The sequence below is a fragment of the Enhydra lutris genome, unplaced genomic scaffold (genome assembly GCF_002288905.1).
Source record: "Enhydra lutris kenyoni isolate GAN:26980312 unplaced genomic scaffold, ASM228890v2 scaffoldscaffold21, whole genome shotgun sequence".
NCBI lineage: Eukaryota > Metazoa > Chordata > Mammalia > Carnivora > Mustelidae > Enhydra > Enhydra lutris.
The window spans coordinates 55,655,863-55,683,528 of record NW_019154105.1 but is presented as its reverse complement, the minus strand read 5'-3'; the positions used below and the strand labels follow the sequence as shown (position 1 = coordinate 55,683,528).

At 33.5% G+C, this 27,666-nt stretch overlaps 1 protein-coding gene across 2 annotated transcripts in view; it reads right to left on the bottom strand.

The window, feature by feature from the left end:
• The window catches only part of LOC111149047 (ligand dependent nuclear receptor corepressor like), a 155,785-nt gene that overhangs the window by 82,018 nt on the left and 46,101 nt on the right, over positions 1-27,666 (bottom strand). For both annotated transcript variants that reach the window (XM_022505944.1, XM_022505943.1), the window contains exons 3-4: positions 23,153-23,232; positions 22,146-22,275 (exon numbers count right to left, since the gene is read on the bottom strand). In XM_022505944.1, the coding sequence (XP_022361652.1) occupies positions 22,146-22,275; positions 23,153-23,232 (210 nt within the window). The remainder of the gene's footprint in view (positions 1-22,145; positions 22,276-23,152; positions 23,233-27,666) is intronic.

The window sequence follows — 27,666 nt, the reverse complement described above, 5'->3', positions numbered from 1 at the left end:
ATCAGATCTCCCTTGCCTATAAATTTCCATTCATATCAAATGCCATTTGTAACTAATTATATACATTTTCAAAATACTTTTATCAAAATAAATACTAGCAATTAAAATTAAACTAAATTAAGCTAATTAAACAATTCATTTTAAAACCAAATTATTCATATGCCTTATTTTTAAAAGACATAACTCATTTAAAGATTCAGAATGATCTTTTCAGACAAAATAAATATATTAAAGTAACTTATGAAATTTTCCTTCAATGACTGAAGTTTAATGATAGTGAGACATTTAAACTTCCTATGGGACCACTATGAGCAGCTCTAGCCTTGTGGGAAAATTTTTAAAGTCTAAATGTAGAATAATAAGCAAAAGAGCTAACGATTTTTCAATGTTGCCATGATCTCATGATAATTCCTGGAGATTCAATGTTGAAACTCATAGGAAAGGGTAAAGGTAGCTAAATCCTTATAGGTAAACTCTTCTTGGGGCAGTTACTCACCCTGATAAAAAGCAACTCTGCTTCATTTCTGGTATGTCTCTATGTTCTAATGCTAAACGAGGTCTAAAAATTTATGGCAGCAATTAAACTAAAAATCAGATTAAGGAAAAGAATCCCTGACATGCTTTCAGAATTTTTCCTTCCTTAAAAAAGCCATTCAGTAGATCATATCAGAGAAATTTCAGAATAAAAGAGTTCAGCTTATATTCTATGCCTTTTTAAAAGTTTCAATCAACTGGTTCTTTGAAAAGATCAATAAAATTGATAACCACTATCCAGGATACCAAGATAGAGAAGGAAAACACAAATTTAAAATACCGAAATAAAAAAACAGCCATCATTATTTATCTCATAGACATTAAAAGGGTAACAAAGGAATACTATAAACAACTTTGCACCCAGAAATATGATAACTTACATGCAACAGACCAACTTCCTAAAATACACAATCTACCAAAACACTCACAACAAATGCTGGTGAGGATATGTGTACAATAGGAATTCTTATTCATTGCTGCTGGTAATGCATAATGGTATGGCCACATTGGTAAACTGGCAGTTTCTTCCAAAGCTAACAGTTTTACCATAAGCTCTAGGAATTAAAGTCCTGGGTATTTATACAAATGAGTTGAAAACTTATATCCATATATAAACCTGTGAATTTCAACAACACCTTTATTTGTAATTTCAAAAAAACTGGAACCAAGATGTCCTTCAATAGGTGAAGGTAAACAAACTGGTACATCAAAAGCATGGAATATTATTCAGTAATAAAATGAAATGTGTCTGCAGCCAATTAAGCCGACTATGCTCTTTGTCCATGGGGGCCCAGTGTGCCAGGGCTACAAATGGTAGCCTCCTTGGTGTTTATGCAGCCTGTTAATTGCATGGGTTGCCTTAAGGGACCTTAGAGACAGCCCTCTCCAGTGGACACTGAGGTCTGACCTCATGCTATCTCCAATCTAGGCTACAGATAGGTATGTGGAGTGCCTTTGGAAAGCCCCAGGGCAAAGTAGCCAGGGTCCACATTGGCCAAGTCATCATATCCATCCACATCAAGTTGCAGAACAAGGAGCATGTGACTGAGGGCCTAAACAGGGCCAAGTTCAATTTCCCTGGCTGCCATAAGATCCACATCGCCAAGAAGTGGTTTTTACTAAGTTTAATGTAGATGAATTTGAAGACATGGTGGCTGAAAAGCAGCTTATCCCAGATGGCTATGGGGTCAAATACATCCCTAATCATGGCCCCTTGGACAAATGGAGTGCTCTGCACTCATAAGAACCTTGGCACTTCCCCCTTCCTACCTTGTCCAACAATAAATCCTACTTCCTGTCAAAAAGTAAAATAAAAATAAAATAAAATAGGCTATCAAGCTACAAAAAGGCAAAGAGGAACCTTACTTGCATATTGCTAAGTGAATCCAGAAAGTATATCTAAAAAGACTACATACTATATGATTCCAACTATATGGCATTTTGGATAAGAAAACTTTGGAGACAGTAAAAAGATCCGTTTTTGACACAGGCTGGGGGCATGGGGTGGAGGGATGAATAATAATAGGTGGAGTACAGGGGATTCCGAAGGCAATGAAACTATTGTGTATGACACTATAATGGGGGCTACATGAAATTGTACATTTAGCAAGACCCATACAACAACATACACAGAGTGAACCTTACATAAACTATGGGCTTTATTTAATAATAATGTCTCAATGTTATCAACTGTAATAAGTGTGCCACAATAAAAGATGGTAACAGGGAAACCGAGTGGAGGAGAATACGGGAACACTGTATTTCTGCTCAATTTTTCTGTACACCTAAAACTGCTCTAAAAATAGTCTATTAATTAAAAAAAATGTCAGATTAACTGAAACATCTACTTGATGTCACATACTTTTTTTCCACTAACAAAGTATGCAGTAGATGGCACCAGAGATCCTTTAGAATAAGGAATTATAAGATGTACTATTCATAACACTTAGTTTTGATGTTGATACATGCTTTGAGATTGTATTTATTCACTGAATAATATAACTGACTTAAAAAAAAGATGTGTTAGAGACAGCTAAATTTAGATGTAAATTATATCATCCCATAAGTAAGTAAATAATCATGGACATCTAGGAATACAGATCTGAAAAATTATGGAGCAACAGTAATTCTACATTATGGGTAAATAAAAAAGGTGCTACATTAAGCTATTTAAAAACCAAATTCCAACCCACATTTGACAACTATATAGCACATCCATTTGACACTTCTTGACGACTAGGGAGCAAGTATCTCATTAGTAAATTGCCTTTCTCCATAGACTAAAAGCGTTCACTAAATGTGGCATCAAGGCATTTTAAAATTCATTTTCTCCTCAAACTGGGACAGAAAACAAGTATTATGTCTTTCTAAAAAGCAGAGGGTGAAAACATGTTAATTACCCACCAAGCAACCATCATCTAACCACCCCCTGACATTCAAGCTGACATAATATGCAGTTTTGTAGAGAACAAATGAAGTAGCCCTGATTTATAAAATCTATACAATCCATTCTCCTATCTTAATTTATATCACCCTAAAGTGATATTATACAGGTACCTAGCTATTATGTACTGTACCCATTAATGGAGCCAAATATTATATACTGCTACTTTGGTGGGAATAGGAGAGAAGAGTAAAATGTATTCTTATTTTTCCAAATTTAGAATTCAACTCTCAGAAAACAAATAATCCACAATGGCAGCATGTGGCTAATATAGTAATATAAAGAGGTCTACTATACCTTAGTTACATTATGGTCTTCTCTATACTTGAGAATTACTATTTAACATTTATTTCCAAGAAAAGATTTTACTCAGATTTCCAATCAAATTAATCAATAAATTTTTAGAACACGGTTTAACTGCAGTTGTGGAACAACAGAAATAGAATGAGATTAAGTCTAAGTACACAGTAATTGAAAACCAATCTTGGAAGTGAATCCCCTTAAAGTCTACTACATATTACTAGTTAATACAAAATTATGGACACTGATGGATCTCTGATTTGTTCAAAATAAGTGTATTAATCTTAATTTATATGAGAAAACTATGGTCCCTACACCTTGGAAAATAAACTCTGGACAATGTATGGCATAGTGATTTCCAATCTTTTATAACTTAATTCCCTATTTAGTTCAATTCAAAGCCATGTTAATAAGTTTTCTTGTCTGGCAAATTTTATGAAAAAACAGTAGTATGAATCTGAACCAAATAAAGGAAACTTTTCTTTGGCTTACAGTCATTACCAGTAAATATACAACTTTTACCAACTTTTAGGACTATTAGACCTCAGGCTCCACCAGGCTTGGAGACAAAATCTAATCCAATCTCACAATTTTACAAAGAAGGAAACAAAAATCCAGAAACATCAAGTGGCGCGGTTTAGAATATCAGTTTTCTAATCTCCCAAATGGTACTCTTTACCTGACCACATGGTCTCATTAAAAAAACAGTAACACAAGTATCACTCCTTATTCAAATTTATTTGTTTCTTGAATTCACAGTTTGAAGATCACGTTCAGGTAGCAAGGGATGTTTACAATTTTTAGAACCCATTTGATTCTCAATTTTCAATAGAGAGAAATTTATTTGAAAATTAGCTGAATTTATTCCATTTCTGAGTTCAGATAATAAGAGTTCAAATAAAGAAGAAGACCTGTTTTGTAAGAAGATGGGGAAGAAAAACTTGATCCATTCCTTTTCTTTTTGTGCATGTGTTTCTAATCCTACTCTACCAAGTCTCATAGTCACTGAAATGTCTCTGTTTTTCTTAGGGTAATATTTAGCTTAATTAGAGAAGAAGATTATAGGTTTCCTTCAACTCCAAACCTCCCTTCACATACAATATTATAGAAGGTTCCCAATTACCACCAGCAGAAGTATAGATAGTAGATTAAATAGATTAAACTGAACAAATACGTTACAAATCAATAAGCTCGGTATGCATGGTTCAGTTTACGTTATTTTGTAATAATCTCATAATTCATTATATACATATAGAGTTAAAAAATTCTAATATGCCATTTTAATCCCCTTAAACAATTCAGAGGTATTTATTCTCATTTTAGGTTGGGTCTCTATTCCTCCCACATATTCCTTAATGCCAAATTAACATTGCTCTGGGATAATATCCTAATCATTTTAAAGTTTTTCAGACAAATTTTCCCAATACTGGTTGCAACTGTTTTCCTAGCATACTGTAACATACTTCTACACTGTATATACCTCAACAAGCTCTAGCATCCATACTGTACTAAACTAGAAAAAAATTTTTAAAGATGCATTTATTAATAAAAAAATGTTATCATCTGGAATCACTGGACTATATTATCAAGAAAAGATAATTCCTCAATATGAAGAGTAGTATTAATATCTCTAACTTTTTTAAGCATTTGTAAGCGAATTAAGAATATGGCTAACTGAATCTCTGAAAAAAACAAACAAACCTGATTTTCACTAATGATTTCATCCTTACTTTACCAAAATCTCTTATGATAGAAGCAATAAATAGGAAAATCTTACATTTAGATTTCCTCTCCCTTTCCTAATCATTCTTCAAGAAAAGATGTTAACAAGTATGACACTTAGTACACCAGAAGACAAACAGCAGCACACATTCCTGCCCACACAATTAAAAGGCACAACTAAGATAAAAAGGAAATTTCTAAGTCATTATATTAATTTTCAACTTATCCGTTGATAAACCTAGCTACATACTTCTCAAACAAGAAAAAGAACTAGTGATAAAGTGAAACAAAGTCTTATATAAAGCACGGAAGTAGTGTGTGCTACACATGTAGAATTTTAACACCAGCCTCAAATGAGGTTATGTGTTTATATATGACAGGACTAAAAAAAAAAAAAAAAAAAAAAAAAAAAGCTTTAACCTTACAACTTCAAATTTCCACTCATGCAAAATTACAAATTAATACATTTTATAAACCTAATAATGAATTTATAAATATAATTTTATTACATTTTGTAAATGTGTTTAAGGCTTTGTTACACAAAACATTTAAGATACATAATAATTTGCCTACCTCAAAAAGAAAAGTTGCTAAACCTCTCTCAACTTTTCAGAGATTCCCTATTTTCTTAGTTTTCTTAGTCTTAGCTAAGTTTCATCTTCCAATTTCTTTAGCTCCCACATGGAGGATATTAAAACTGTTTTCAATCTCACAAGGCTGAATGAATTAGGAGATAAAAAGGCACTTCAACAAGATTAAAGCACTATTCAAACATTATGAATGATGACTAATCATTCTGACAAATGATTTGTACCCAGAATTTATAAAGAATATGTACAAGTCAACTCTAAATAGAAAGCAAACAACCCTATGAAAAAGGGGCAAATGACGTGAACAGATCGCTTAGAGGAGAAGGGATATAAACCGCCTATACGAACCTGAAAATTCACTCAACATTATTAGTTATCAGGGAAATGCAATTTAAAGCAAAATGAGGTATCATTTCATACCTACTACATCAAATAGTAATAAAGACTGATAACAGTAGTTGGGTTCTAACAGGGACCCAGAGTAACTAGAATTCTGATGCATTTCTAATCAGCAAAATGATTAATTTTGGAGAATGGTATAACAGTTTCTAATATATTTAGAAATATTCATTGACATTATGACCCAGCAATTCTACTCCTATGGATTTTCCCAAGAGAAATAAAACAGATGTCCAAAAATTATAAAAATGTTCATAGCAGCCTTATTAATAATCCCTAGCTTATTAATAACCCCTTTCAGCGGAGGTAGTAAGAAAGAACAAAGAATCAAAAATGATTCTTGCACTTTAATCCTGAGTGAGTGGGAAGGTATCAATGGCACTAATTAATGGGGAACATAGGAGGAAAAAGAGAAGGTTTAAAAAGGAAAATAAGTTTAGTTTAGATTCACTGAACTTAAATTCCTCCCATAATATATATGTGAAGAAGTCTAGAAAATAGAATGGAATTTGCAGAGGGGCTATGGCTCATCTAAACAGAGGTTAAATGTTGAAGCTGGGAAGGGGGATGGTATCTGGAGGGGGAAAAAGGATTATGTATATGTTCATAAATATACATATTTATGTATATATAAATTATAAGGATATGGTTCTTAAAGTATAACATTCTGGGGACAGCATGAAGATCAAATAGTAAAAGAGGTAGACAGAATTCTTAAATCTTTTTGTTAGAGGACTCCTTCAGCAGTGTGGCCAAAACTTTGGTATCCTACTCAGTCATATTTTAAAAGCACAAATATAGGAGCGCCTGGGTGGCTCAGTGGGTTAAAGCCTCTGCCTTTGGCTTGGGTCACGAGCCAAGAGTCCTGGGATCAGGCCCCACATTGGGCTCTCTGCTTATGGCGAGCCTGCTTCCCCCTCTCTCTCTCTGCCTGCCTCTCTGCCTACTTGTGATGTCTATCAAATAAATAAATACAATCTTTATATTAAAAAAGGCACAAATATATAGTATAGGATTAGAAGAGAAACCAACTATACTGAAATAAAACTATCAAAAAATTTTTAAAGTGAGATACTGCTATATATGTGTTTTTTTCTTAATTCCTTAAAATATAAGATTCAGTAGTTAAGTCTAATATCTACCATAATTCCAAAGTAGTGAAAATTGTAAACAATAAGCTATTGCCAGGAAAGAGCTATGATTTTTACTGCTGGGACAGGTATTATTACTACTGTTGTTTATTGTCAATATTTATATTTGAAGGTAATATTAAATTTCAGGTAGGGGTTAGTGAAAATAAAGATGTCATTTTTTTCCCCATGAAATCCTATCCATGAACTTTTGGAGGAATACCCCAGGTTAAGAATCCCTGAGTTAGGAAGTAGAATTAAAGAGACATAAAACCTCAGTGAAACAGTATTATGGAAATTATAGCAGCAAAATAGCAATTTTTAAACTGCCATGATAAAATCCTATATTGACTGTTTCTGCTTCATTTTTTACAACTGTGAAGCAGAGTAAGGAAGATCAGAGATCAGTACGTTAAGCAAAGTAAGACAGAAAAGATTCAGAGGTTTCTGAGTTATTTCCCTTAAAATAAATCACAACTGTATTTAAACTGATTTTAAAATATGTATCTCCATTAGGAATCACTAGATAAACCTCCATAACCACACACTGCCAATACAATAATCATTCTACATACCAGACATTCCACTCCCATCTTGCTTCATCCAGCTTCCACTTCTTACCAAAAGCTACTGATACATTCTGCTATGCAAGCCAGGGTCAGAACAGATGAATAGTAATGGCATAGGTCTTTTCAGCTGACCTAACTGCTACCCTAGAGATATGAAATAATTTATTATGATACTGAACAGGAGGGGCAAACCATTTTCTTCTTACAGAGATGCAGTCAGACATGTTACTCCAGGTACATTATCCTACTGCTCATATTTCTCTACATAACAGTCTATATTGTTATAAAAATTTGAGTAGAAATTATTTGGAATGCTGAGTCATTTCTCATGACAGGCTGGTTTTTTCTGCTTCTCAGCAGCTAGGGCACTTGCAATTAAGTAGTATCAGTCTCTGACCCAACAAAGTAGTTTAGATTAATACCTTTATACCTCCCACAGCCATCTTCAACAGAACTTAGAAGTTCCTGTCTAGAGTCTACTATGGGGGAACTATGACACAGTGTTTGTAGAACACACCCAATGTGAATTCTTTGCTGTGACACCCAGAGAGATACCAACATCTCCAGACAAGCTGTTTCTTATTTACTTGTTGTTGTTTTTTATTAAGTAATCTCTATGCCTAACGTGAGGCTCAAACTCATGACCCAAGATTAAGAGTCGCATGCTCTACTGACTTAGCCAGCCAGGTATCCCTCCAGACAAGCTTTTAGATCTACTAGAGGTTGGGACATTCCTGGGAACAAACAGAAAACAAACAGAAACAACTAGAAAAAAAAAAAAAAAAAAAAAAAAGATAAAATCAGAAAGGGAAACAAACCATAAGAGACTCTTACCTCTAGGAAACAAACTGAGGGTTAATGGAGGGGAGAGGGGTAGGAGGGATGGGGTATAACTGGGTGATGGGCATTAAGGAGGGCAAGTGATGTAAAGAGAACTTGGTGTTTTATGCAACTGATGAATCACTAAATTCTACCTATGAAACTAATACTTTTCACTGGATGTTCATTATAAATATGACACTAAGCTGAATGTCTCATTTGCATTATATTAATCTTCTCAATGATATAGTACTACCAGGTTAAATGCCCTATCATTGTGAAGATTAATATAATGTAAATGAAACATTCAGCTTAGTTTGTTGCTCGCAGTTTTTTTTCCATTAAATTAGCTGTGATGTTGGGCAAGTTATTTAACTCTATCATTGTGGTTTGCCTCCACAGTCTTTTTTCCACCAGAGGTTACTAGTGAACACAAAATGTATGTATCAATGACTAAAGCATTAAAATCTAAACTACTGTCTTCTATTTTAACAAAACTATGTTTTTGGTAGGTGAGGGTAGACAACAAAGAATAAATATCTAAAATTATTGTATCTCTTCTGCAGATGAGAAAGACAAGTCACAAAAAGGGTACGTAGTTTGTCAGAATCACATAATATATTGTGTGATTCTGTGTGAACAGATTTCAATCCATATCTGTTCAATTGCAAAGCTTATGTTTTGCTCCTTCTATTGAGGACAGAAACATTTTAGAAGACTTCACTCAAAACATTTTAAGGAGGAAAATTTACACATGCCCATAAAAATATAAATCCATATGGAAAAGGCAGGGGGAAACAGCTAATTATTACTAACAAATCAATATTTCTAATTAATAAACCTTATAAAACAGTCTGAGCATGTCGTGGATATAATGCACAACTAGCCAAGAGCAAATAGTAAACTGTAACTGACAGTTCAAATTATATGCAAGCTAAAAATGGCAAGATGGCAATTTATAACGTAATTTATCACACTTCACAAATACTGTATTTGAAAAAACCCTCTGCTAGAATCCTAGACTTCTTGTATGTTGGTGAGTAAGAGAAATTCAGAAAAAATGAGTTCTAAAGTACCATAGGGAACAGGTAATTCTTTAAAACAGAATTACATACCATATTAAATGAGATAGAGAGGAAAGCTCATGTGGTAGAGCATGTTTAATAAAGTGCTATTTCTACAAAAATTACATTTAAATATCAGACTCAAAATTATAAGAAGACAGAACTTCAACCTTTTATAAAACAGTGAGATTGTAGACTGATTCAGTGCCTGACCTATAATTCAGGTGGTTTTTACACTAGATTTTTTCATTCATAAAACTATAGTATATGAATAAAATTATCTGGAAAAATTTAGCTAACAACAGACTCCTCTTCCTTTTTATTTCAGTTCAGTACACATGAAATACTCCAGTCCTTGGCTAATTTCTTTGACCATTAAAAGTTTACTTTTTTCCCTTAAAAGGCCCCAATCCTGAGATTCTAATACCATACAATTTAGAATGTTGGGCTGTCTTAAATTTGCAGGCAGACTGCAATCGGGTTTAAGATCCTACAGCTAAGATATCAAGAGGAAATATATTTTTTTTAAGTATTCTAGATTAGAGTTTTAGACATGTTACTTACAAGGGTAATGACAATTTGCTATATTTATGCTTTAAAATGACATCCTATTTAAAAAAGTTGGGCGCCTGCATGGCTCAGTTGGTTGAGCAACTGCCTTTGGCTTGGGTCATGATCCTAGAGTCCCAGGCTCCCTGCTCAGAGGGGAGTCTGGTCCTCCCTCTGGCCTTCCCCCCTCTCATCCTCTCCCTCTCACTCTCTCCCCCATTCTCTCTCTCTCTCAAATAAATAAAATCTTAGAAAAATAAATAAATAAAAAATTAAAATAAAAAACCCGACAAAAAATTGTCATAGTAGATTTTACTCTAAACTCATCTAACAACCTGCTATCTTTGGGTACACAATGACAGAGACAATCACTGTTTTAAAATTGTATAAGCTGGGGCACTTGGGTGGCTCAGACAATTAAGAGTCTGCCTTCAGCTCATGTCATGATCCCAGGGTCCTAAGACTGAGTGTCAGGCTCCTTGCTCAGTGGGAAGTCTGCTTCTCCTTCTCCCTCTGCTTGTGCCTGCTCACTCTCTCTCAAATAAATAAAATCTTTTTAAAATAAAAATTAAAAAAAATACAAACTAATAAATGTTATGGCTTAGTTTTAAAAAGTTAAAATACCATGAAGAACTTCAAAACTTAAAGAGACAAAATTTTTTTCCTTTTTTTGTGTTTTTGTTTTTTAAAGATTTTATTTATTTATTTGACAGAGAGAGATCACAAGTAGGCAGAGAGGCAGGCAGAGAGAGAGGAGGAAGCAGGCTCCCTGCCGAGCAGAGAGCCCAACATGGGGCCTGATCCCAGGACCATGGGACCATGACCTGAGCCGAAGGCAGAGGCTTTAACCCACTGAGCCACCCAGGTGCCCCAAAGAGACAAAATTTAAAAAGAAAAAAAAATCAGAGAAAAGTAGACCTCCAAGACATGCAGATTTCTGCAAAAAGTTTAAAAAAAACAAACCTTTATTTTCACAGCATCTAACACACACAAACAAAATTTATGGCAGAAGAACTGAATGATTTATACATATCAGTTCTTATTTTAAAAAGACCTTACACATGTTATTTCACAGAACAAAATCTTAAAGACACCTCAAATATAGCACCTGAGAAGGTGAAAACTGACCAGGAAACTACTCTTGCATCATCTTCTGAGTGGGCTCCTCTTATATTTGCCTAGACATGTGGCAATATTCCTGAACCATATTGTTATATGGTATCTTAAAAACTCATTAGGCAGCTGAGCCATGTTCTTCCACCATACACATGAATGCAGTATGCATGAACGTGCATTTCTTTAAAAGATACTGTGTTTTCATCATTTTATACCTAAAAGCATAATCTAATTGTTCATAAATTTGAGTGGTAAATGTATTTATCATGTGTTAAAGAGTGTCTTCTGTGTTTTTTATGTCTTTGACAAAACTATTCAAAAAACAGTCAGTATTTATAAGGAACTAAAAGAGTAAAAAATTAAGATACTCTTTGCCTCCAAAGTTCTAAATATACTAAAATCAATACTCTTAGGGAATATGATAGAGTATTTAAAATTGACAAAGATAAAAATCATTTTGCAGAATCAAAATTATCCTTTAAAACCTCTTAAATAGCCAATAGGTGCAGTATATACATCAATTAAGGTCTACAATCTCATACATTACATATTATGAATCACACATCTTTTTGAATATGAGAATCATGCTCTATTTGCGGAGATGCTCTGATGTACAGGAGGTGTGTAGAAACTAGAAACTACTAAAAGAGCAGTAAATTAATTTATCTCCCATCTCATGGTCCCTTATGGGGGGCTATATTCTAACCAACTAGAACAGTGGATAAATGCCCACATGATATAGATTTCTATTTTTCATACCTGGTATGATTATATCAAATGTGGGGTGCTGAAGCATTCAACATTTCTAGATGTAGGATTTATGAAAGAGTTTTGATAAAAAGATAGTCTAAGTGAATCAGGCTTCAGAAAAAGTATCACAACAAACAACGAATGAAGTATGAAAGAAACTAGCTTTTTTTTTGTTAACTTTTGTTAACTTGCAGAAGTTACGGAAATGTTGAATATAAAGCAAAAGGTTTTACATTTTGCTAAGGAGGCTAGATTTAATGAAGTAGACAGTGAAAACGTTAAAGAACAACACATAGTGAAGAATTTATGATTGAGAAAATCTTTCAGAGATAAAGGAGCCACAAAAACTTGAAGATTGGGTAATCTTTAAGAAATTTTTAATCATACAGGTAAAATGTTTCTGGCTAAAAGTGAGTTAGATTATGATATGAGAAGACTCCTCACATTAAAAAAATGAAACTGCAAGGAAAATCTTAGGTGACCAGGAGTTGAAAAACTGTAAGTGAAGAGAACTTAAACAGTTCATCCACTTATAGTAGTTTAGTTTTTTCTGTTGTTTTTAAAAAAAGAATCATTGCTTTTTCCAAGGATTCAGACATTGATGAACCACAGGCATTTAATTTGCCTATTTACTACTTCACAGCTCTCTCTGGCTTACACTACTCACCAATAAGCAGCAACAGGAACTAAAGCTTCCATCTCTTTTCTTAACCAACAAACCTCATCCAGGCAGCTCTATAATCCACTAACTGAAGATTTTTTAAAATGCCTTTTTAAAAATTTTATTAAGTGCTACTAGTAATTATTATTTTACATTATTTCATTATTTACTTAGTACATGTCCTTTGTCAACTTATTTAACTTTTCCTTTTTTTGTAGATATAGGAACAGAAACAAATAATCTCTAAATACTCTGCCTGCTTTAAAATGCCATCACTTTTAGATTTGTGTTTAAAAGGAAAATAATCTGTAAAACGGAGGAATGGGAGTGGCAATCGCTATATAATTTTTCATAACTATTATCTTTAACTTTTGAAATGCATTTCCCCTAGGATTTCAGTAGTTTGCTACCCGGTTTTTTTGTTTTTTACATGTCTTCAAATGTCACCTGACTGCCCTTTATAAAATTATGATCATTACCTCTATCCTGGTATTCTCTAAACTCCTCTATCTGCTTTGTCTCCACAGCACTTACACACACACATACACACACACAAACTCAGCATGTGTGTTAGAGATAGGTGTGTATGTGTGCACATACATGCACATTCAACCTCAAGTACAATTTACTTATTGTTTGTTTTCCCTCACCAGAATATAAAAGTCCATGACGACTGGGATGTGTCTAGTGTTCTGTTAACTGGTATGGTACTGGGATGTAGAAAGAAGCTTAGCAGATCTTTGCTAAATAAATGAACTTCCCTAATCATGGACCAGAGATATGTTTTACAAAGCCCAACATGCTGGTCTTGCTTTGGAAAAAGTCATACTCGGGGGGAAAAATAACGAAATTAGTAGTATTCTATAAAAGAACATACAGGTGATGGTTCAGTTGGTAAGTTTATGAGTTACTCAAGAAAACCAGAAAAATATTATAAAAAGATTAAAAAAAATAATGAATTAATCCTCAACAGTTTTACAGCACATATTGGTTCTTCTGATACTTCCACATAAAAGTGCTTTCTCTTATTCAGTACTTTGGTTATAAAGTGCTGTGAATAGCACACATAGATCACTAAATATAATATATTTGGATACAGGTTTATCTGTAGTTTATCTGACATATCAGAGAATGTATAGGGAAGAAATATTATCCAAGGACAGATGGTAATTCAAAAAATAGGACCCCAAGTAGAGTTATACCTCTCCTGAGAATAGGTCTTCCTTCTCACCTAGCAGACCATATTTTCTCAGCTGAAGGAGAATATACAAAGAAATAATTTAGACAAACTTCTAAAGAATTATATGTAGATAAAGGGAAGAACCATTGCTTCTCCAAAATTTAAATCATGTTCTCACAATGTTATTAGGATTGTGCAAAACCATTGAAAGAATAATTCAATGACTAAACATTTCTGAGAGGAATTTAGAAGCACTTATATATTTAGTATTTTTGGCTGATTCCTAGAACATCTTAGAATATTGGCACTTGCTTGTTACCTACAAGGACTCACTAAAAATTTTACAAAGTTCTACATACTATGGCTGTGAATCACATTTTAAAACACTGTGGATAGACAATCATGATTTTAAAGCATTGCTTTGCTCTTTAAAACATTCCTTTTCTAAAAGATTTACATGCACTCCATCAAGTTATTGAGCATTAACTGTACCAGGTACTATTCTAGGTGGTGGGGATATACCAAAACAGACAAAATCCCTGTTTCATTGGTTTTTATATTCTAGAAGTAGCAGATAACAGCCTTTAAAAGAAAGTCTGATGAAACAAACAAAAAAGCAGAATAATTGAAAAGAGAATGACTGAGATGAATTACCATAAATAAGATGGCTGGGGCATTTTGGTGTTATGAAGGACTGAGCAATGTTCACTATGGAAATGGGATTCTAGATAAAGGTAATAGCAAATATTAAGACCCTGAGAAAGGAATAAGGTTAGCAAATTGGAAGAAAAGCAAAAAGCCATGAGTGTGCAAAAGAATGAGCAACAAGAAATGTGATCAAGAAGGAAGCACAACTAGAGTCCTTGATATATTTTATTCTAAGTGACATTCAAAGTCATTGTAAGCTTTTAGAAAGAGAAATTGATGATCTGGTTTAGGCTTTCTTTGTTCTTCTTAAGATTTATTTATTTACTTGAGAAAAAGAGAGAGAGCAAGCAGGAGAAGGGGCAGAGGGAGAGAGAGGGAGAGAGAGAGAGAGAGAATCTTCAGCAGACCCCCCACTAAGTGCAGAGCCCAACTCATAACCCTGAGACCATGACCTGAGCCAAAATGAAGAGTCAGACCCTTAACTGACTGAGCCACCGAGGAACCCCATGGCTTAGGCTTTAAATACATCAATTAGCCTTCTCTGTATAAAAATGAATTGGTAGGGAAGGGAAGCGTAGAAGCAGAGACACCAGTTAGGAGGCTCTATAAGTAGTATATGCCAAAGATGATGTGCCTTGGATTAGGGTGGTAGAATGGAAATGACAAAATGTGGCCAGATTTAGAACAGATTTTGAAGGCAGAACCAATGAACTTGATGATAAGGTTAGCTGTGGATATGAAGGACACAGAGAACTCAAGAAAGGCTCCTAGTTTTTGAAGCTGACCAACTGGGTCAAGAATTTTATATATATTTATATATTTATATATTATATATATATATTTTATATTTTTATATATTTTATATATTTTTATATATATATTATTTTATATATATATTTATATATATATATTTTGTATATATATATTTTTTTTTAAAGATTTTATTTACTTATTTGAGAGAGAGAGTGAGAGAGCATGAGAGAGGAGAAGGTCAGAGGGAGAAGACCCATGGAGCTGGGAGCCCGATGAGGGACTCGATCCCGGGACTCCAGGATCATGACCTGAGCTGAAGGCAGTCACTTAACCAACTGAGCCACCCAAGTGTCCCAAGAATGATATATTTTACTAATATGAGAAAGTTTGCAGCAGGGGAAGATTTTAGGGGAGTAAAATCAAGTGTTCTGTTTTAGGTAATTCTGAGATGCCTATTAGTATTCATATGAAGAGTATATCAAGTAGGCAGTTAGATACAAGAGGGTAAAACTAGAGGAAAGACTAGGATTAGATATATTTAGGTGTCATTAGCACACACATGATAATTAATGCCACAGGATAAAATGAGGGTATCAAGTAAGTTAAGATATATCTATAACAGAAGACAGCTGAGGATTACTAGGGCTATTCAACATTTAGAAGTCAAGAGGATGAGAACCAGCAAGGAGCATATTAAAAAAAAAACAATATGTGGGAAACGAGGGAAAAAAATTAAAGGAATATTATTTCCTAGAAATCAAAATAAGGAAGTGATCAACTCTATCAAATATGCTGAAAGGTTAAGTAAGATGAGAACTGGTAACTTCCCTTTGAATAGTACAAGATGGAATTACCAATGCAACTGATAAAACAATTAGTGAAGTGGAAAGAAAGGCTAATTGGGACGGGTTAAAAAGAGAAGGAGAATTCAGAAGTGAAGACAGTAAAAGTACAGATGATAAATGTTTACTAAACATTTATCTACTGTGTGTCAGAAGCCTGAGATATGTTAGTCAACAAAAATACAAAATCCTTCTTCATGGTGGTTATAGTCTCACAGAAGAAGAAAGACAATGAACAATAAATAAAAGAAATAAGTAAATTATATATGTTAGAAGGTTAATTGTTGTATAACAATTCATTTATATGTTTATATTTATATGTTTATAAATATATATATGTTTATATATATTTATATGTTTATTTATATGTTATATGTTCAATTTATATGTTGAATAGCCCTAGTAATTGGGTGTTTTACTCTAGTCAAGTTCAGCTGGTCCAGGGAAAGTGTAATAAATGAGGAACTGGACAGGTAAGGTTCTAACAAGCAAATATGACAAAGGAAAAGAGAGGAAACAGAGTTAAGATTTTATATGAAAGATGATCATAGTGATCAACCATTGTATCTGAGTAAGGAGAGAAGTGAAGTCATAGGTCATGTCCATGTGCATACTAACAGTGAAAATTGGCGTGATCAACAGACTGGAAATTGCAATGAGGTTAAAAAAGGCGGGGGGAAGAGTACTGGAATAAAATTGTAATCAGAGAAAGATTTGAGAGGTGGCGAAAGTCTAGGAATAATCATGGATAAAGATGGCTGGAACGGAATGGAGGAAAAGATCATTGGAAATGAAGAGATCATATAACTGAGGGGCTACACTCTGGCAGATTCAGAGAATCTGAAGTCACTAAGAACTTGATGGGAACAATATTTGGGAGGAAGAAAGTGAAAAAGCTGGTAGAGGTCCACATGATAATGCAGATGGAATAGTTTGATGTCATATGCTTCGAAGCAGCTCAGGGTTTTGAGAAAGCAAATAAATGATGGGAAAGCAACTATAAAATTATTAGAGTTTGCCTGCCTATGGTATCACCCTATATTGCATAAAGCAAAGAATTAAAAAGTCAGAAAGAGAGAGGGCTACAAAAACATCTTTTAAGAATTTGCAGAGCTGAGTTACAGAAATAAAATAAAGGGAACATTAAGAGGAAAAGATTGAGGATATAGGAGATTTTGCTGATGAAAGACCACGGGTTTTAGAAGATAAAGTAGAAATATAGGTGCTTGTAAAAGGACAGCTGACTCAAATTCAAGAATAAAGAAGATAAAAGGAGATAAAAATCTAAATGATAATGAGTGACCTGCTAGTTGGCCTCTAATTCCTGTTATGGATGGTATTGCAAGTAGCAAGGTGATTTTACCAGAAATGCAAAAATCTTTTAAATCCAGTTATAATTTTAAGTGTATTTTCTTAGAATTTCATTAATAGCTTCCAGGTATATGACAAATCTTTTCATAAACACCTCTGAATATGGTCCATAACAGTATGTGAATTATTTTATGGCACTAACGTACGGTTACCTGAGGGTTCCAAAAGGCAGCCCAGAAATTCAATGTAGGACCCACAATGGTCTCATAAAGACACATTTGCGTAAGAAAAATTCAGGGCCTGAATGAATCAGGTCAAACCTACATAGTTGCTCAAGGATACCTACATTTAGAGAAAAGCAATCTAAAAGATCAACACTCCTGTTTCTAAGAAATCAAAGGCTTTATTATTTATTGGTGATAACCAATTGGTTACTGAGCCATATTAATATTTATATCTTGATACAGTATAAAACTTAAAAATTAAGAGTTTAAAATAAAAGGAAAAGGATTTGTGTTGAGAAAAGGTTGAAACACTTTATATAAAACCTGGCTACCAATTAATTTAAGGGGAAAGGGTTGGTTAATAGCAGCTTTCAACTAACTGCATCAAATATATCAGGAAAGCTCTTTGAAAACAAAAAAACAGAACAGGAGTTACATGAATGCTAAATGTGTGTGGGGATAAAAGATAAAGCAGGGAAAACACATATTTTGATGAAGAAAGATTTCATTTTATTATATATTTAGCAGTATGATTCATTCAACTACTATGTGCATACTATCTTTCCAATTTAGTCAAGTAGCCTTCTTTAATTTAAAAATAAAAGATGAGACATCTTCCTGACTCATAAACCAGTAACTTATACTGCTTCAAGTAATCAGAGAAGGTGAAGCTAAAAGTCAAAATAATTTAGTTTACATATGATGGGGATACTTTGGAAAAGCATTTTATATCTATAAGTCTATGTTTCTACACACTTCAAAACAAACTGACTGATATTCAAACTATACACAGCAATAAACTTTAGTACAAAGTAGGAAAAGGTAAACCATATGTACATGCTAACTTAATTTCTTTCTCCAAATAAAACAAGTAAGTTCTAATACCAGAGTATATAGAGAAACTAGAATATACCTGGACAGTTTATTAGCACTCATTCATATGTTCAAGAAATACTTACTCAAGACAGATATGACAAGCACTTCTAAATACTGAGGATACTGCAATTAACAAAACAAAGTGCCTATTATCATGGAACTTTCATTCTATTTTATACTCTAGAGAATTTTAAGGTTAACCTCTAGAAGGAATTCAATTCTAAAAAATTTCTCAGGAATATTCAAAACTAGTTAAAAGTTCAGCTCTGTACTAAAATACCACCCTCCCCCATTATATTTATTTAACCCTGAAAAAAAAAAAAAAAGCTTGTCAAAAATACTTTAAGATTTTATTTATTTATCAGAGAGAGAGAGAGAGGGAGAGCGAGCGAGCACAGGCAGAGGCAGAGGGAGAAGCAGGCTCCCTGCCAAGCAAGGAGCCCAATGTGGGACTCGATCCCAGGATGCTGGGATCATGACCTGAGCCGAAGGCAGCTGCTTAACCAACTGAGCCACCCAGGCGTCCCTGACAAGCTTTTAATTACAAGGGGTTGGCAAACTATATTTAGTATTTAAGTTTTCTCCAATCTATTATTAAACTCTATAAGGAGACTAATCACTAAAACTTGTTTCTAGTTCATTTAAAGGAAGAATGGAAATGTATGAGAAATACAGCATTTTTCATAAGTCCTCTCTAGTCTGCCTAATTCATTTAAAATAATTCTAATCCCAGGGGCTAAGTAGTAGAGAATAGGAAGATTTTCCTACTTCGTACATAAAAGAATATAGGTGCTTCTCACACAGAACACTTCTCAACTTTTTCTTAAACTTCTTGAGGACTCAAATGTTCATAACAGAACCAGAAGACAGATTATTTAACTTCTCTGTTTCACTGTCTCTACCTGTTAAAATGATAACAATAGTACCTATCTCTTAACATTGTTTTCGGATTAAATGAAAAGGCATAAAAAAGTCTTAGCGCTCAATCAGAACTGATGACATCAATCATCATCATTATCCTGTGTAGTGGGTTCTTAATAACAGCTTACATTTATCATTATCATCGTCCTAAAACCATAGTTAGGAGAAATAATAAACAAGCTACAATAAAGCTACAAAGAGATTTCTTTATGTTTTGGCAAGATGATTAACATAATATGTTCCTCAAACTGAGCAAAAGATCAGTATCTGTACTTATCAATAACACTAACATTACTAATATCCAGAATTCCTGAAAATGGCTGAATTTGGGAACTTTTCAGGAATCAAATAAAAGCTTCACCAACAATATCCTTTATCAACATTTTATTTGTTACTCCAAACACTCAAAAGTGTTTATTTTTAAAAACATGTTTATGCCTTTTATTTCCATGTAAAGTTAACAGCAGAATTATCTAATTAATGACAGAGTTATCATCACTTAAAGATACTGGTATTACCTTCTGGCCTTATCCTAGTTGGACCATACTGGAAACCTCTAAAATGATTTTATTCAAAGAAAATTTGAAAATAAGGAACAAAACCAAAACCAAGTAAATGAGTAGAAAAATCCTTGTTTAATTAAATCTGGAAAATCACATTGGACTACAAATAAAGGAATTAACAAAGGTAAGACGTGAAGTAAAGCAAAAAAACTCCAGTAGGAATCTTTCATTTAAAAACTCTGCAATCCTTCAAAGATCTTGAAGAAAACCAAGATTATCCCCAAATGGAGAGGTCACTAAATATCCATGAACACTCACCCAACCTTTGGTAGGAGACCTCTTGAAGACCCAGATGCTTGAATCAGCTGAAATAGTACCAAGTGTTTTCTGATTACTCTTAACAGGGCAATGGAGCACAGGTTACTCCATACTATCAAAAATTATAGGTCATTATTATTGATAATTCTAGCTACTACCATTATAAATCACTCTAGGAAAAGGAGACTGAGTAATGAGTTCTAAGGTGAGTGTAACTTATTGTGTGCATGTATAAATGTGTACATTTATTTCTTCTGCTTCTCTTAGTGATAGAAGTCTATAACAAAGTTCTTCTTATAAGTGTAAATACACAGGCAGAATAAAATTTTCTAAATTAATGTTATAAAGTTCTTAAAGAAAGCATGTAAAATATTTTTAATATTGGTTCAGATAAAAAAAATTTCTAGGGATGCCTAGGTGGTTCAGTCGGTTGAGCATCTGACTCTCGATTTCAGCTCAGGTCATGATCTCAGGTCATAAAACTGAGCCCCACAACAAGCTCTCTGCTGAATGTGGAGTCAACTTAAGATACTCTCTTTTCCTCTTCCTCTGTCCCTCCCCCTGCCTCCACTCTCTCTCTCTCAAATTTTTTTCAAGAGAAATGCCAATTTCTCAACACTGAGCACTTCAGTAACATATAGGAAGAGATTTTCAGTCTCCTGCACTTTAAAAAATATAGTTCTTAGCTTTAGGGGTTTTTCTGTTTTATTTTTTTGTTTTTAAGATTTATTGGAGAGAAAGAGATAGAGAACATACACATATATGGGGGGAGGGGCAGAGAGAGAGAGAGAGAGGGACTCTCAAGCCAACTCCGCACTGAGCACTGAGCCTGACAAGGGGCTCTGTCTCATAACCCTGAAATCATGACCTGAGCTGAACAATTGGACACTCAACTGACTGAGCCACTCAGGCGCCCCTTAACTTTAGGTTTTTTTAATGTAATGAATGTAATCACAGATTCTTATATTTCAACAAAGAAAAGAACTCTTAACACTGAGGACTAAACAAAAGCCTCCTTGCTCAAAGATGAAAATTCTTTTCCATATTATTAATTAAAATCTGAAAGTTAGCGATTTAAGAGAAAAATATCCAATATTAACCTAATTTCAAAGAGGGGTAAGGCAAAGTCAACACCTAGATGAAATACAGTAATGTTTTTCTTGATCTCTGGAAAGTGGGAGGCAGAATGGTAACTGCTCCCAACCTGCATTCCCCCTACACCATGACTCCCTCCAAAGATCTATATGGTGAAAATTAAGACACTCTACTAACGAAGAAATTGCCAAGAACAAAAAATGGAAGGTTCTATATTTCTTAAAATTTTTCTCAAGTAACTAAGATAAAAAACTACTTCTCTCTGATACATGTGTATGAAGTAAGGGAACAAGTGAAACAAGCCTCATTTGGTTTAAATAATTTAGACAGATAGGAAGCAAAAAAGAACATTTGACATTTAATGTTAAGTAAGCATACTCAAGCTACCAAAGAAACACTGAAACCCCAAGCCAGCAAATATACTCCAACCTGGCTGATAAATGATTTAACTGTTATATTTCTAAAGACAGCTTTGTATATATCTATCACTTATTGAACATGAAAGAACTTTTGAAGTTTTAAGAACAGCAACAAAATAAGGAAGACCAGAAGCATAAAAAAATTTCCTGTCTGCCTACAGTAGATGAGAAAAATGTCTGATAAAGTCAGGAAGAGATATGAGAAAAGAGTGGTGAAAAGGAATGGCTAATAGAAGATTAGCACTACAGTAACCTGAGAATCCTAATGTCCCTAAAAATGTGAAGAAAAACTAAAGATAAAAAAGTAATAAAAAATAGAATAAAGACTGGCATATAAAAAAGACTTGTGAGAAAAATACAGTCTAGATCTTTATTGCTAATATTAAATGAAAAGGTATACCAATATTACCTTTCTTTCGAAAGAGTGCATTTAGGTAATTTTCTGCTTGGCATTCAATCTTTTCAGTGTTGGACTGGCCCTGAGATGATAGTTCCTCCGTTGGGGTTGACTGTGAAGAATCAAGAGATGGTATACAATCCTAAAATTATAAAAAAGCAACAAAAAACAATCCATTTTAATTACACATGTGATTCCATTAAAAACAGCCAAAAAATATTCTCTAAATGCTCATTTGTTCTATTTAACAAATTATATAGAGAGAACATAAAATTTGGGACAGGAGTCAGGAGAAAAGAAATTTAGCTCTGATATCAAATTAGCTTTATTTCTCAGCAAACTATAGCCAAAAAAAGGGGGGGGAGGAGTGTAGATAAAATACATTGCTAAATAAATTCACTATACAGCATGCCAGTAATGAGAGTTTTAACAACAAAGTAGGTATGTTTACCCACTAATCTGACCAAATAGGTCAAGTTCTCATTTCTTCTCAGCCTTTCTCACCATAGTAAAGAATTAGGATTTCACACCATACAAGAAGATGCTGCTTGTCTAGTTTATGCCCGTTTATAGTAGACACAATTCAATCATTTACACAGGAAATAATTCTGATACCCAGAAGACTTCAAGAAAGTAAAAGGCTAAAAAGTAGTACCACGTTATCCTCCCAACTATAGATTCCTAAGAAATCAGACTATAGAGTGGTCTCAAACCAAGCTAGGCCTCTGAGCTCACCACTGCCTACCTAAATACAAAACAGATCTAAACTGAACTTCATGAGTCAGGGAGCTGTAAGGAAGAAATGTGAAATAAGCAAAAAGGATGAGTGTTTTGTGATTTCACCTGCAAGTCAAGCTAAATGTTAGCCTTCTAACATAAGACTTTAAAATATTCTTCTCATTACCAAAATCAAGTATTTAAATTTCCATTGTAAGTCACCAATTTTCAGAACAAATTAAAAAAATTGTGTTACAATTGTGCAATTAGTTCAGAAATAATTTCATAGCACTAAAACTTACACTGACTGCTTCTCTCTGTAGGTTACAAAATGAACATTTTTCATCCATAGACCAGTCAGTCAGCTCTTCTGGTTCACAGTCTTTAAAAGAGGGAAAAATATTCATTAAATACACTAACTTCATTAAAACAAATAAAATTACCACTCTCCACAGCAAAGACTCATAAAAAAAAAAACTAACTACTAATAGTAAGGGGAGAAGGCCTAACTTTAAAATTAAAGTGATGACATCTAGAAAGAAATAAATAGAGAAGACTGTAAGGAGAGTAATTTTCCACTATTATGGGACAAAGTAGCAAGACCAATGAGCTGATTACAAATTTATTTTCTAACAATAGGGTTTTAAGTATCATCTAACCTTCTAAAAGATTTAACTTATAATTACCTACTAATTTTTAATTTTCACTATGAAAGAAATCAAAATAGGGAGGTATGGGGAAAAATAAATTTTACACATCATGAAAGCAACATAAAACAGACAAATGGAGTACAGCACCAGAAAACCCCAGAGATTTGAGAAAATGAAATGCTCCTCCAAAAAAAAGTAGAAATCCATAGCTAAGAAGTCAAATCAAATTTTTATTACATTGTTTAAAGGTGGTGTTCCAAGAGTTTAAGTAAAAAGCAGGTAAACAAGCTATATTATTCCACACAAAACATGAATTTTTTTTTCACAAGAATGTTTCATATAATCCAACGATTAGAAAGTTTGTGCAAAACAAACATTTTATGATGAAGAAATTTTATGACAATATAACAACACTGCCAACCTAACTATACTTGGTACAATAATTTTTCAAACTTACTTCTTGCAGTAAAACTCCCCTCAAGTTCCTTTCCCAAATAAATCCTATATAGAACCTCCAATATATGAAACAATTATCATCTGAGGCAGTTACATGGGTACTAATGTGAAAAGCATTGGTATACCACAGTAATTTTCTCTCATACTTTTAAAATAAATAAGTTGAATACATGTTTCTGTTAAACTACGCAGGAAATAAGCTTACCTTTTCTTGGAATGGTAATAAATAAATACCAGTTAGGATCAGCCCCCAAGAAATTCTTGCATCAATTGAGATATACACAAGTCAGAATAGAAGATAATGTAATCTGCTGGAGTATAAAGAGTGTAGTAATAGCTCCCTTTGGTTTGGGCCCTGGTCTAGAAATATTCCTAATATTATCCAAACTTGGAAATGGTAGGAAATGGGACCAATGGGACCCAGCACAGGGTAATGGAAAGATAACTGGGTTTAAAGTCTCCAACTGGAATAGAACGTACTAGTTATTACCCTGTCAAGTTATGAAGTTTTTGTTTTAATTTTCCTGTCTGTAAAATAATGATCCCACCACCTTATTTGTGGATCAAATGAAAAAATGTGAAAATATTTTATAAACTATAAAACACCATCCAAATTCTAGTTACTAACAAAGCAGGGTCATCAGTAATTATTTTTAAATCCTGCACAATCACAAATGTATTTAATATGGGTCATTTGCAGAAGACAGATAATTTTAATATACCAGTTTAAGAAAACTGACCACTATTTTGCAAATGATTTGATAAATCAGAAAGTTTAAGGAATCTATACAATTAAAAACCCAGAATTGTAGTTACCTAGGTTTATAATTTTCTTCAATCCTTTGACCTATCACTATAATAGAATAATACATTCACGCTCTTAAACGTGGAATTGTAAAAAACAAAACAAAACAAAACAAAACAAAACAAAAAACCGTGGAATTGTGCAATGTCTCTTACTAGGAAGGCAGAACTTTCTCATCAGTAGAATGAATGTGGGAAAAGTGACAATATATATTCCAAGCTGAGACTTTAAAAGGTATGGCAAGTTGCCCCAGTTATCTTGAGTTTCAACCATCCAACATGGAAAAGAACTTGCCCCACATAGCCATTACTCTTTCAGACTGGGACCGGCAGTCATCAGAAGTGATCCCTGAAGCCCAGTGAATCAGATTGCCCATAAGGATACAATAGATTTTAGAGCTATTTGTTAGGCAGTATTATTGTGCAAGAACTTGACTCATATGCTAAGCATAACAATTTTGATAGATCAAGGAAATCTTACTGCTTTTTTATTATGGCTTCATGAATAAAAGATATAAAGGGAATCCAGCATTAGAATTTTTTAAAAATAGCTGGTAGTCCTGGAGAAGAGGTATTTTTGAAAAATCACTGTAGGGTTTCATGAAGTTTTAGTGATAAATATGTTGAATTGAAGAACAACGAGTTTGGAATAATTAAAACAATTACCAGTTGTAAGATAAAATTGGGTATGCTGAGATTATCTCATTTATTTTAGTTATTTAGAAGTTCTTCAAAGAAGCATTAATTAAAATAAATGCCTGTGTGTTTAAATAAATGGCCCTGAATAATCAACAATTATATAAATGCTATTACATTTTGTGGGTAAAAAATCTACAACTTTACTTACCAATATTTAATAACACTTCTTTCTATGGAACTTTTGATTTTGAGTCCAAATAAATGATGGTGAGATATATTATTTTTTTATTGGAAAATAAATTTTGAAAAATCAACTCTAGGCCACATTTCTCTGTCCAGGTTATCTTTTTTCATGCCGTAAAAGTTAAGTAAATACTATAATAAAACAGATTTACTTCTCAAGCAAAATATGACAATAAATCAGATATCCATAAAATAAATTGTCTCTCATTTTACAATTTTAATACATGAAGTTGTATAAGCTCAAAAGGGTCAAATTATGTACCTTCCAGAAACAGTCTTATTAATAAAAGGCAATGTCATAATGAAAACTAATAGTAGGGTGCCTCGGTGGCTCAGTCAATTAAGCATCTGCCTTCAGCTCAGGTCACAATCCCAGGGTCCTGGGATGGAGCCCTGCATTACATGCTCCCTGGTCAGTGGGAGCCTGCTTCTCCCTCTCCCTCTGCCTGTCACTCCTGTTGCTTGTGCTCTCTATCAAATGAATAAATAAAATCTTAAAAAAAAAAAAAAAGAAAAACTAATAGTAAATGACTAACAAAAGATCAATCTTTTCACCGTGGATATATATATTCGTGGTCAAAGTCTGGTTCCAATCATTTTACCTAATTTGTCTTGGAAAGATAACAGACTTTGAAATTAGAGAGCCTTGGTACTGAGATATCTTCCAAATACTAGATGTGGCCTTTGCAAGTTACTTTCTCTGGGCTTCATTTCCTCATCTGTTAAAATGAGGATAATGACTGCATCTTAAGACTATAGTCAAAATTAAATAAGAACATACACAGAACACCTAAGAAGTTCAATAGGTGTTACTTTCATTTTCTTTCAGATAATTGTACTTCCTTTGAACATTTTTATTCTCTTTTGTACCCTTTCACCACAAGAAACAAATTTAAAGTTCCTAAAGACAAAGCCCAATGAAAAGTGAAAAAAGAGAATACTGAACTAGATTTCTCATGAAGGTCATGAAAAAGTGGTTGTAACTATGTTGATTTTGAGGAAAGATACTGAACAGTGGGCAATGTTACTAAAAAATAATTTTTCATTATAAAACTACGTCTTAACTGCACTGAAAACTACAAAGGAATAAAGAGAAAACGATTTGTAATCCCGTTATCCGGACATAATGATTACCATTTTGCAACATATCCTTCTAGTTTATATTCTATGCCTTTTTAAAAATCAGCATTAGCGGATTCTTTGAAAATATAAAAAAAATTGATAAACCTTATGCAGACTAACCAAGTAAAAAAAGAGAAAATATCAGAAATTAAAGATGGGGTCATCACTGTTGATTTTATGAATAATAAAAAGATAATAAAATATTATGCATATGAGTTGCCCACAAATTTGGTAACACCAGATGAAATGGACAAATTCCTTGAAAGACATTATCTACCAAATCTCAAATAAGAAATAATAGATCATCTCAACAGGACTATATCTACAAGAAATTAAATCAGGGACTCCTGGGTGGCTCAGCTGGTTAAGCATCTGCCTTCAGCTAAGGTCTTGTTCCCAGGGTCCTGGGATCAAGTCCTGAATTGGGCTCCTTGCTCAGTGGTGAGCCTGCTTCTTCCTCTACCTTTACCCCCCCCCCAACTTGTGTGCTCTCTCTCTCCCACTATCTGACACATGAGTAAAATCTTAAAAAAAAATTAAATAAAAAATTAACAACTTTCCCAAACAGAAAGCTCCAGCCCAGATGATTTCTCTACAATCTGTTTCAGAAAATAAAAGCAGAAGTATTTCCTCATTCTATCATTTTTATTATCTGTCATCATTACCAAGTACCAAAAACGGTCTGAACACCTCACCCAAGAAGATATGTAGATAGCAAATAAGGTTATAACAAGATGCTCAATACTATACCCCATTAGAGAACTGAAAATTAAGATGAGCTACTACTACACACCTACTAGAACAGTTTAAGTCTGAAACATGGACAACATCATATGCTGGTGTAAATGCAGAGCAAAAGGAACTTCAATTCATTGCTGGTGAGAACACAAAATGGTACGGCC